The following is a 12,375-nucleotide window of genomic DNA, read 5'->3' on the forward strand; positions in this document are numbered from 1 at the left end:
ATGCTTGCAAAAGATTTCAAGAGATTCCAACCACCGAACCTGGACTGCAGTTTCTTCTGGTCATTCAACAAATATTTTTGAGTGTCTTCTACATAGCAGGACTGGGGTATAGACAAATCTATCTCTGCCCTCATTGAGCCTCCATTCTCTGTAACCTTGCTGCAGACCTAATGTTGGTCTGCAGACCCCTAGTGCCAGTGTCACTTTGGAGTTTGTTAGAAGTGTAGACTCTTAGGCCCCACTCTAGGCTGGATTTTTAACCAGATTCCCAAGTGATTAGCATGCACACTGAAGTTTGAGGAGCACTACGCTAGTACATGTAAACAAAAATATAGGTGAGGTAATTTCAGGTGATTATGAATGTTGTGAGGAAGACTGTAATGGGCTGGAGAGTGACAGGGAGAAGGAAGGAGTCCCAGAGGATGGTGCGTGAAGTTGTCTGAGGAGGGGTCCTGTGGACTGAGCCTGAAATGATGAGTAGGCAGTGAGCCATGAGGAGGTGTTGGGGAGGTGGCTCCGGGCAGAGGGACTCTCCCTTATCCTTGCCAGGCTTCGTTCACCCCCATTTTTGGATGCCAGGGTCAGATCTCTGGCAGGCCCTGTGGATGCACTTGCCTGCTGTGCCAGGACCTGTATGGTAGGGCACATGTTGGGCAGGGCGGTGTAAGTGCAAACAGCAGAAGAGCAAAACTTTGCTTTTGAAAAGAGCTGACTGTTTTATTAAACAGAGAAAACAGTTGAAGGGGATGGAAGGGTACCTTGGCAGTGATGGCTTCAAAGAGGTGACATTTTATATAATTGGGAGGAGGAAGAGGAAACAGTAGAGGTCATTCTAGAATTGAAAGGACGAGAGAAAAGGAAGTGCTGAGGAATATGGATATAGATGAAGGTTTGTTGAAAAATGGAGATAAACAAGAAGGAAGTAGACAAGGAAGCCTTTAGCCCAACCTAAGAGTATAGACTGAAAAGTAGAGCATGGCTCTCAGTGTATGAAAGGTGGCTCGTTGCTTTCCTGGAGAATACGTGTCCTTGATGAGAACTTGGTAAGACCCTTTATTGTTTTTGTTTTCTTTTTGGTTTTATTCCAATATTCACATTCCTCTGTTTTCAGATTTTTCTCACGTACATTTAAATCATTATACATCATTCTGGGGGGAAATCAAGGTGAATGATCTTCGCCTACTATGGGCACAAGGAATATTTGTGCCCTCCAACCATTGCTGAGAATGAAAATGCTTAATTGTAAATCCTCATTCAAGGCACCTGTACATTTATGTCAGTGGGAAAGAGTAGGGCAGAGAAAAAAAAAAAGAAGAAAGCGATTCAGAGACAGGGAGAGAGAGAAGAGAAATCAGAAAATAGCTGGCAGGGCTTGCTGGGTGATACACTGGCCCAGGAGTGCTGAGGAAATGAGCATGTGCAGAGCCCTGAGTGTCTTGGTATTCGGTCATCAGGTTCTCTGACCAGCTCCACCTGGTTCTGCGGAGGCTGGGGTTAAGTCCACTAGAGAAAGGCGTTTGCTTTCCCTACTCCTGACATCCCACTTTTCCCTCGCATCCTTTTTTCGATTTTCCTTGCCCCACCCCTCTGGTAGAGCTGAGTATAACCTTACCATTGGTTCCAGTGTTTTTCAGACTTGAGAACCAAAATGATTTGACCTTGGGGTATTAATTGGTTGTCTGTCAGGCAAAATTACTGTCATTCTCAACCGTGATAAAATATCACTCTTAACATTTGGAACAGTAGTTAAACACAATGACCAGAGCCCGGAAGATGTAGGTAGGATAATAGGCAAATATCTGGGAATTCCCTTAAAGACCTTCTAGAAAGCTCAAGAGGTGAGAGGAAGGGACCCTGTTTTCTAACCATTGCAAAAATGCTTCAGTAAAATACAGCTTCACCTTTGGGGATAGATGGAAATAGTTTCATGAAATGTAGGTATTCTGTGATACTCTTTGGGAAAGACATCATCCTGCGTGTTCCTACAGTAGCACCACGAACAGTAGCACCTGAATATCTTGTTAGGACAAACAAGTGGGATACCTCAGTATATGCGGTTAATAACTGCATGCTGGGCACTTTAAAAGCACAATTGGCATGCAGTAAAGTAGCATAAACATGAGTTCAGAACACAAAGCAGATTGACATTGCTTGAGATATTACAATCAGTAGAATCATTGCTTTAGTTCAACTCACCAGGGGAGTGGGAGTGGATTAAAAAAAATGGTTGAACATTGGCACTTTCATATCATTCAAGGTAATACTAATTGAGTACTCCGAGACAGTACCTCTTTCTTGTGAGAGGAAGTGGGATGATGAGAGCTCTTACAGATTGTCTTAATAAATCGCAAAAAAAAAAGTCTTAGTAGTTTGAATCAGTCCTTTAGGGAACTCATAGATGTCCTATTACATTGATTCTTACAATGTTACTACTTCATTTTATTGCTTTATTAAGCAGTATAAAATATTTTGTGCAAAATAATCACCTGTACCAAAATAACTTAGGCATCTGGTTTACCAGCTTCCTGGCAATGCTTGACAATACCTTTGATCTAAATCTCTAAGCCTTATTCCAGTCTGGCTTTTTAAAAAAATACATACAATTAATTTTATTTATTACATGTTCTTACCTCTTTTGTCAAGTTGAAATTTGATGACAAGATAAAAACTGAGTTCTCAGTTTAGAGAAATAGTACTACTTGAATATTTTTTCCTGTGTGTAGTCTGGATTTTTATTAAGTTGGGAAGAATTTCTCATTAGTCTTGTGACTTTTTAATCTCTGGACAGGCAGGAACGGTTCCAGAAGTTGTACTGTTTCTCAGATAATTTGGAACAAATCAATAACAAATCAAGATGTTTTTGGATTGAAACAAAAAATTGCAGTCTTGGTTCTGTAGTGGTAAAAGGGGGTTGAAGGAGAGGGTTGCAAGATTTATTTGTACTTATTCTGAAAAGCATTTCAGAATAAGTGGGAAGTTTTTGGTGTTTGGTGTTTCTTCACTTTTTGGTGTTTAAATATAATAAATGGGTGTATATTCTTGATAAAACACTTAATACAATAAATAGATTCATCTTAAAACATTTTTCTGGCAAAGAAACTGCTGTATAAGAACAAATCAGTTGTGAAATGTTATTCTTCAAGAAAGTTTTACTGAAACTATAATAGGTTTTTTGCCCCTCCCTCCCACCCCATTGGCTACTGAAATGGTTTCCTAGTAATGTTTTGTTACTCTGTTTTATTTCAACAATACTATATAGTAGTGTTGTTCCTATTTTGATGAGAGAACAAAAACGCAAACACTTTTTAAACGAACAATTGCTTTTGATACTTGTCTTTGATAAAGTAATCTGTACTTTCTCTCAAGTTTATTATGTCATTAAAATAAAATTTATTTTTTAAGGAAATCATAGGTGGAAATAATCAAAATAAAAATTAGATTTTTTATTATATTAGGACTATTTGAGGGGATGTAATTAAATAAAAGTGTAGGCTTAACTAGTTTTTTGTCTTACTTAAATAACTAATTTGTTACAAGTAATAAAGAAAATATCCGATATTGTGTGCTTTAGTTTTTGTTACTTTTTAATGAAGGGATTGAACTGTGGCATTCTTTTCAGTGTGTGACATTACTTTCCCACAATGCAAGGTAGTTAATCAATTTTGCCATGATTCTTGAGTTGGGGTGTGAAGAAAGAAGGGGTAAATGGTTTTTCTCGCTGTTTCTCCGTTTCACCACTTGACTGGTCGTGCCGCTAGTCCGCTGGCCGTCACCACTTCGGGGTTGGTGAGTCTGTCAGCGTTCATGTGCCGGGTGTCAAGTGCATAACCAAGGGATTTCATAGAACGCCTTTTTTGTTAAGTTGCCTTTTTCTAAAAAATTTTGCCCAAACAAGTTTTTTGTTTTTTAAGTGTAATGGTCATTATTTTTATTGGTTCTTTTTATTGGAGGGTGGCATAAAGGAGGGACATTATAGAAGGAGGAAATAGAATGGTAGTGCCTTGAGGGTAGGAAAATATTACGTGTGGGACTTTTTTCTTTTTAGTGAATATATTGATGGATCGAAGAAAACGTAATAGAAGTGTCAAAATTGTTAATGTATTTAACAAACGATGGCTGCAAAAACAATCATTTTGTTATATTTTGGCATGAACAGTTGTTCTTTTATGGAGGCCATTAATCCTATTTTGGAATATCATGGGCATCTGAAGGCAATAGTTAGCGGTTCCATAAAGCACTGAAAACCGTGATAACATCCAGTAACCCTCACAGCAGTATTTCAGGATCTCTGCCTGTTTAAATGGGCTGTGAATGTACTTGCTCAGGGATGCATGAGCCACATCGCCTATAAATTTGATTGGAAGCTACAGCACTGGCGTAGGCTGATGGATAGCAGATTAGAGCCCTGATTAACCATGTGATTCGAAGACTGGGAAATACATTGTCTAAGCAAGATTCATCAGATGCAATCAGAATTTCAAGTGGTCAGATGAAATTCAAATGTGCATTGTGGCTTTTCCTCCCCTGGTGCTTTTCCTCCTAGGTTGCCTTTTTTCCCCCCACTCTTTCCCCAAAGCTGAAAAATACTTCTTTGATGAATCTGCTCCTTACCCTAAAGCTGTCTGTCTGTTATTCATCAGAAAGCAGGTCGCAGTTCAGTGAGCAGAAGAAAAGATTTTAATAGAAGCTGTGCCAAGGGCTGTAATGCATCATTTTAGGGCCCTAATTACATTACAATGACAAATATCAGTGGTGACAACAGCAATAACCTACATCCTTTAATGGCTGTGCTGGAAAAGTAGTTTGGGCCCCAGCCATTAGATTAGACTCAGTTTCAAAACATAGGCCATTAGAAGTGTGTGTCCACAGTATTATTGGCTGATCGCTGAAGCCCAGTGGAAAGGCCTGTAAATAAATGATGCCTCCCTAAAGCTGGGTCCTATGGGACAAAAGAGGCAAAATTAGATGCCCATGGAAGCAGCAGTGTTTCCGAGGCAACTTTAGCTTTCAAAGTGAGGAATGACCCGCTTAATTTTATGAAATCACACACACACACACATCCTACCCCCCTGCTGCCAATTAGCCTGACCAGGAAAATCCGTTGGTGTGACAACTTAAAGAAATTAAGAAGTCTTTTAGACAAAAGGAGACCTTTAAAGAAAAAGTTTGGAAGGTTTCTACCCCCTTTTTTCTGTTATGTATGTATCTTAACATACATGAATCAATAAAATGACTTTTTGGCTTTTCTACATTTATTTTTAAGGAAATGTAGTTTTTTTTTTCATAGTTGCTCAGACTTAACATGGCCTAGGCCGCACATTAAAGGAGTCAAATAAGTACCTCTTGGTCTTTATTTTGACAGATGAGTGAGTTTCCTTAGAGTAGTTTTTGTTGCCTGGGTTATGTAGGCAAACTAGAGAACTCAGTTTTCTTATGTGCCCACACATTTTTCAGCCCTCCTAGCAAGGGACTATTTTATTTATGTAAACAACATAATGAGGGAAATATGCTTGGCAGATGGTTCTAAGCATTAGAATCATCAGTTTGGTTTGCCCCAAAGTGTCTCATTATCTTTTATTCTCTCCCCCTCCACCTCTGCCTACAAAAAGCTTAACAACCAAATGCCTCTGAGACTGGTGCTTTCAGCCTGGTGCATGCTGCTCTATTTTCTCAGCTCGCACTGGAATTTCACCCTGTAACCACTGTGGTATGTTCGGTCCAGGTGGAGAGTGGTTTGGTGATTCCCATTGCAGCTTTTCATGGTGGTTTGAGCATTCTTAAAGGATAGCTAAATGCTCCACGGGGCCAGGGCAGTAAATTAAATCAGGTCAGCACAGTTGGGTCCTTATTCACTGCTGCTTATTGGTACTGGGTTTTTGTCCATCCTGTTAGGAATGCAGGCTGGAAGGGAAAGCTTAGGTTTGAAACTTCATGGTGAATTTGTGTTTTCTCTTGGCTGGCAAAGTTTTTAAGGTGCTGGTATTTAAAAGATTGCATAGCCACAAAGTCAGAAGGGTTGCTGATGAAAGAAGGAAATCTAGATTGCGCAAGTGGCGTGTCGCTGTCATTCTGGTAATGACTTGGCAAGAAAAGGAGAATTTTTGTCCTCCTGTAAAATGAGGAACTGACCCTGGGTGGAATTTACATTAAGAATGTCTCAGGAATAGTAATTGCTTTATGTTTTCTGTCTCCCATCACTTCTCGCCTCTCCTTTTTCCCACTCCATCATTAAAAAATAAGCTGTTTTGATGGATGTTAACTAAACTTACTGCAGTAATCATTTCACGGTATATATGTAAGTCAAATCATTACGCTGTACACCTTAACCTTACAGAGTGCCATATGTCAATTATATCAATAAAACTGGAAAAAAAGTTTTTTTGTGTGTATGCGTGTAAAAACCTTGTTGTCTGCGTGTCACGTACTGAAGTATATAAGGAGCCACCTGATAATGTAAATTACGGTGAAGATCAGTGAAGTTCTGGGTAGCTTTTTAAAGAAAACATAGTGGTGGTGTTTCTTTTTTTTTTTTTTTTAACTTACTGTAGAATCCTATTTGTCTAAAATTTCAACACTTACCAATTAATAGAGAATAAGCTCTATTATCTGACATTATTGGGACTTTTGCAGATCTATAGTACAACGGTAATTAATGTTCCCAAGGTTAGTCACCGCATATAAATAATTGCTTTCTGCTAACTATAGGAGGATTTTAGCATGTTCTAAACCTCTGCACACTGAAAACCCTGGTGGGACACATTTGGAAATTTTAATGGTTAACAAAAACATGCCATTTCCCAACAATTTATAACTAAGGATCTGAAGTAGTCAGCTCACCTGAGTTGGTTGGGTGCTGTTCTTTAAGGAGGTTGGGGACTCACTCATGAAATCTCAGTGCCTGTGTTTAAAGCAAAGGCGGCAAATGTCGAACTCCAGTGAGTTATTAGGTGAGGGAAGTTGGGGTGTAGGGAAGAATGTATCTTTACAATCTAAACTTAAAAAACGCAAGGTTTTATGTAAAACCACATTATAATGAACAAGGGTCCCGTTGAAGGCTTCTGAAAACAGATTTCCAGTCATGAAAATTAAATTCCTTTTTATGTTGTCCTGGTGCTTGAAGGTTGACTTTTTAAGATGAATGCTGGTTAATAAATTGTGCTATTAATGTGGCACTGTTGTCACTGCCTCCTTTTAATGGGCTTGCTGATGAGAGTTTTCCTCTTCCTTAGGAAATCCGCCAGCCAGAATATAAAGTGTGTTTTAATATCATCCTGTTAATATTTCGGGAATTTGTAACCAGCTGACTGTTCTCTTTATTGCTTTCCTTTCCTTTTTTTTTTTTTCTTTTCTTTTCTTTGCAGGCAGAGATTGTCAAGAGGCTGAATGCTATCTGTGCACAAGTCATTCCTTTCCTGTCCCAAGAGGTAAGGCAGTTGGTTTCAAGCATTGGGCTGGAAGGTACCATTTTAGTGGTTTTGCAGATAAAACTGACTCCTTGGCCTTGTCTGTCTCTTGGTGTTTGTGTTGCACATTTCTAAGATACAGTGTTCGCATTCCAACTTCTACACCTTATTAACATTCAGTGGAATATAATTGTGTTTACATAATGGAGTATTTTCTAATGTGCTAAGCAAAATTCAGTTGTTAAATCTTTTGCTGTCATTAGACTATGTAGTGTTGCTCAGAATTACGACTTTGTCATAATGGCATCTAATAGGGGAGATTGAAAAATTGCCCAGAAGACAAGAGCTTGTTCTATACTTTTGTCACTGGGCATTAAGAGTTGCCAGAAGGTATATCAAACAGAAAGCCTTTACATAGTAAACAAACTGATGTAACTTTTGGTTAGCAACTTCTAAAAAGTTACTTATTACCTGATGAAGTCTTTATATTGTGGGTGCATTTGGGAAAAAGACACAAAAGATGGACTCAGTGGACTCATTTCTCCAAGTACCACGGACTTCACGTCTCGCCAAGCCCCCACGTGCCGCTCACTTTGCTTTCTTCTGCTCCCACTAGTGGAAGTGTGCACGCTGCCCACAGGTGCACACATGGTGGAATGAGGAGGTGCATTTCTAGTGCATGGTGGGTTTTTTTTTTTTTTTTCCTCCTCTGCTTGCTTGCTTGCTTGCTTGCTTTTAGTAGTTACAAAGTTTAGGTGCACCAGCTGGAGAGAGTTTTTGCTTCTGGACTACTGAATCCTTCATTTGCTCAGGTAAGATCAGCCGTGAGAAGGAAGAAGCTAATAAATGGAATAGCTGCACGTCTTGCAGCCACAGTGCTTGGTGTTGTGGGCTGGAAGGCACCGAGGCATTTCCCTCCTTCCCTTCAGTTGTGTCACTGCTTTTCAGGAGAACAGTTCACCCGCCTGCCTGCCAGTGGGCATGCGCTGAGGTTAGCATGCAGCCGGTGTTTGAGCGTTCATGTGTGTTATAGATATGTGGATCCCTGTCTGACTTCTTATTTGGTCTGAGCTGGGTTGGACCTCAGTAACCATGAGGAACTTTCATGGGAATATATCCTTTGGGGGCGCTCATATTCACAAACCACGGACCTAAGTTAATATCCTGAACTCAGATGCTCTTCTGGATCACTAACAACAAAGGATGTCTTTCTCGTCCTTTAGCTGTGACCACAAAACCACCACCCACTATATTCCCATTTACCTGTTTCTACTCAGGATTTGCTTGTTGACTAGATTACATGGAGTGCTGAAGGCAAGGGGCCTGTTTGCATTTCTTTAGGAAGTCTGGCTGCCCTTTGCCTGATCCAGACCAGCGTGTATTTCTTCTTACTTTAAGCAGCTCTGCTTTATGGGGGTGGTGAATGGGAAGGATGTGTAACCCACCATGCTGTGACCAGGCTGAGGTGTTGTTCCCCAAGGCAGAAGGAAAAGGAAAAGTTTGAATTTTCTCTGGGGTGGTATTAGATTTTAGGCTTCTGAAGACACAGACTCCTACACATAATCACCAGTACAGCTTATTCCCACGGCATTTTTGCAGGATCTGTGGGGTAATGTTCAGATGTGGGAGGAGATCTTGGGGTGTCGGTGGAGCTAGCTGATTTGCCAGTAGGTCGTTTTCCCACCTGAGTTATGTTGTTTGTGTGAGCAGGCCGGGTAGGAACAGACTGTGTAATGGTAGTGGTGCTGAGCAAGGTAGGACTGGAATTAATTGGCTAAGGAGGTCATACCCTGTAGAGGAAAGCCGTGGGGAGACACGGGCAACTCCTTTTCTGCCTTAAGCTGGGAGGGTAGGCATCATAATCTCACTACTTACTGTTTACTTCCCCGATACTTTTGACGTTTCCTGGTTGAAGTCCCTGACGTGTGTAATGGATGACCTGTGTCATGGTTTGCTAAATCCTGATGCTGTGTATATCTTTTCTTCTGCTTGCTTTGGATTTAACTGGCTCTTCTATTTTTTAGTTTCCTAAGGTGTGTGTATATCTTTTAATGTGCGGGCCACAGACACGTTAGTTGCCGTCCAGTCCGGGCCTCTCGGATGTTTTGTGTCTGCACGCGGCCCACCTTGTTTCCTCTTCTGGGCATTCTGTGAGCATCGCACTACTTGCTTCTACCCTGAGGCAGATGGACTGTAGTCTGGAGGGAGGGCAGGAGGCAGGTTATTAGAGGAGGATGCATTCTATTTCCTGTCTCGTCAGAGACATGCAAAATCACTGTTGCATGGCTGCAAGCGTCACTTGGTGCTAGGACTGAAGGCTCTTAATCTGATCTTTTAACACCGGCTCTCTGTGTGACAGTCTCACTGCCAGGAGGGCAGCTGCGGCATTAGAACTTATTTTAAAATATTTTTATTTAAAAACTAAATGATTGTATTTAGAAAAAAAGAAAAACATTTCCTGAAGACTAGTGCATAAGCTACAGGACAGTGGTCGGAGGGGTTTTTTGGAGTTTGGCAGGAACAAGAAGTAAATTTACAGACATCTAGATAAGTCTATTTTTAATTTAGCTCCCATGTGCTGATTAATGTACCTGCTTAATATAGCTTGTGTCTAGTGTACCACAATTTGTAAAATTAAAAAAATATGTACTGCATGACAACTGTTGAATAAATTTAGTTTTAACTGCAAGACATTTTTTTGGGAAGTAAGTTGTATAATTGTAGCTCAAGGACTCGAAGTGCGTCTATGTATGTAACATCAGAGAAAAGTATTTTCCTATTAGATTTCACCAAAACACTTTAAAAAATTATAGCCAATATCTATTTTAGTGATGTGCTTATTGCACTTGTGTACAACTACTTCCAAAGTCCCAGGCATTAAACAAAGATATTGCCAACTCTTTTCATTAAGTGAGTAGCTGTCACTTAACAGTTCTTAAAATTTCACAAGATCCTTAAAATCAGAATTTAGAGAAACCTAGTGAGTGAGTCCTCACCTGTCTGAAGCTGTTCTTTTCTCCCACTTTCTTTTGGCTTCTAGGGATGGGTTAGACTTTTTGGAATTCTGCTGCCCTCAGATTTCTTCTGTAAAAGGCAAATCTCAAAGTAGTAAATGGGAAGTTCTTCTCTGTCTCACTTCAGGTCTCGTTTGCTGAGGAGGAACTATAACCAACTTCCTGTTGGCAGTTCCCTAAGCAAGAGATGGCCAGGGATGATGACGGTCACATCTGGGTCGAGTCCTGGCTTCCCTGTTACAGTTTGCATGGCTTACTGTAACCTGCTTAAGCTGGGTGACCTTTAGCAAGTGATTTGCCTCTTTAAGCCTCAGTTTCCTCATCTGTAGGATGAAGTAAATAATAGCATGGAATGCATATGATTGCTGTGAGGATTCCCTGGGATTGTCTGGTGCAGCTTAGCACGTAGCAGTGAGCGGCTCCTGAGGTTGGCTGGCAGTAGTACTAGCTGCAGCAGCAGCTGAGAAGCCCAGAGTTCCCTTCTGAGAGGACCTGGAGCCAGCCCTCCCTCCCCTTTCTAGTCATTGCCCTTTGGAAGAGCGTGTATTGTTTACCTTCCTCTCTGATGTGCTTATAGGGGGAAAAAGTATCAATTAAAACAACCCAGGGCCGTGAACTAGCTAAAAATCTCCATGAGGCATATTAGGTAGCCTCAAGGGTGATTCTCTTCTAGCTCCCAAAATTAATTTTCCAATTTAGCAAACGCCCGTCTCTCCCCAACCAGCAAGCAAAAGATCCAAAACATGACAACTCTTCAAGGTGTTCACGCTGTAGAGTTCGCCTCAGAAGACACCATGATTTTGGATGGGGTCTGTGTTCTACACACACTGTGATCTAAAAACACAAATTTCTCAGTCTAGTTGGGGGACTGGCTGTTTTCAAAATACCTGGTGGCTTAGTTGGAGTTAGTTTTGTTTTTACAAGTAGTTTCTGTGGATGGGCTCTCTGTCAGCGATTTCAGGATATAGCGTGTAGACGCTTAGACCTTAGTGAGCACTCAGCAGAATTGAAGGATGGCAGTAAGTACTGACTTATCTCCAGTGCCCCCTAACCCCCCTTTCCAGGAACATACCTCTAGGGTGATTCTAATGTAGATTGAAAACTATGCACCACTTGTTACACCCTGGCAGCAAGGCACAAGTGTTCCTGCTAACTTGGAATCAGACCAACTCTATATCTTACTGGCTTTATATTGGGAAGGTTGATCTCTGAGTTGTAATATTCCTGTAGATGGTGAGAGTATCCCCATTTTTACAATGTGTACTATATGTTTTAAAATGTAAAGCACTTTGGATAGTAAATGCCAGTTTTTGTTGTTGTTGTTTTTAACCTTTTCTGGGAAATGAATTTTATTCCAGCTTATTTTGGGTCCCAAGACATCTGGAGAGGAGGGAGGGAGTCGGTAAAAAAACTGGGAAGAGTTGAAGGTAATATTTGTGAATGGGCGGGCTGGCTGGCGGTCTTCCTGTGAAATAAGCTAGGCTCGGTCTTCCTGTGAAATAAGCTAGGCTCGCAGCTCCAGGGGATGCTTGCAACAGTGCGCGGTTAGCTCCACACAGATGATCTTTCAGAAGGGTGGGAATATTTTATTTTTTTGGAAAGCCTGTAAGTATTGTCTTATCCTGCTCGATTAAGCATTAACTAAATGTTGGGCACTAGCTGAGGGTCTTACTTAGAGGACAGTTGTGCTTTTTGTACTTTTTTTCCCTTGGGTTATAAAATAGTTTATTTTTGAGATAGGCAGGGTATGGTTTGTGGTGACTAACAAGGTTTTCTTAAGACGTTTGAGAACTTCAAGCCCCTAATAGGCTGTAGGTCAGTAATGTATTACATGATGGTGACGTATTACGTGATAATTTAAAGTCTTCTTTCCTCAGAGTACCATTTGTATTTTTCAGAAACTTGCTGCTCCCCTAACAAGGAGCAGAGTCCATTGGAAGAGTTATGTTATGTGAGGC

At 40.7% G+C, this 12,375-nt stretch overlaps 1 protein-coding gene across 6 annotated transcripts in view; it reads left to right on the forward strand.

Moving 5' to 3' along the window:
• TLE4 (TLE family member 4, transcriptional corepressor) overlaps positions 1-12,375 on the forward strand; it is a 148,219-nt gene that overhangs the window by 26,184 nt on the left and 109,660 nt on the right. For all 6 annotated transcript variants that reach the window (XM_057548757.1, XM_057548758.1, XM_057548761.1 and 3 more), the window contains exon 5: positions 7,362-7,424. In XM_057548757.1, the coding sequence (XP_057404740.1) occupies positions 7,362-7,424 (63 nt within the window). The remainder of the gene's footprint in view (positions 1-7,361; positions 7,425-12,375) is intronic.

This window comes from Balaenoptera acutorostrata, chromosome 6 (assembly GCF_949987535.1).
Source record: "Balaenoptera acutorostrata chromosome 6, mBalAcu1.1, whole genome shotgun sequence".
Taxonomy (NCBI): domain Eukaryota; kingdom Metazoa; phylum Chordata; class Mammalia; order Artiodactyla; family Balaenopteridae; genus Balaenoptera; species Balaenoptera acutorostrata.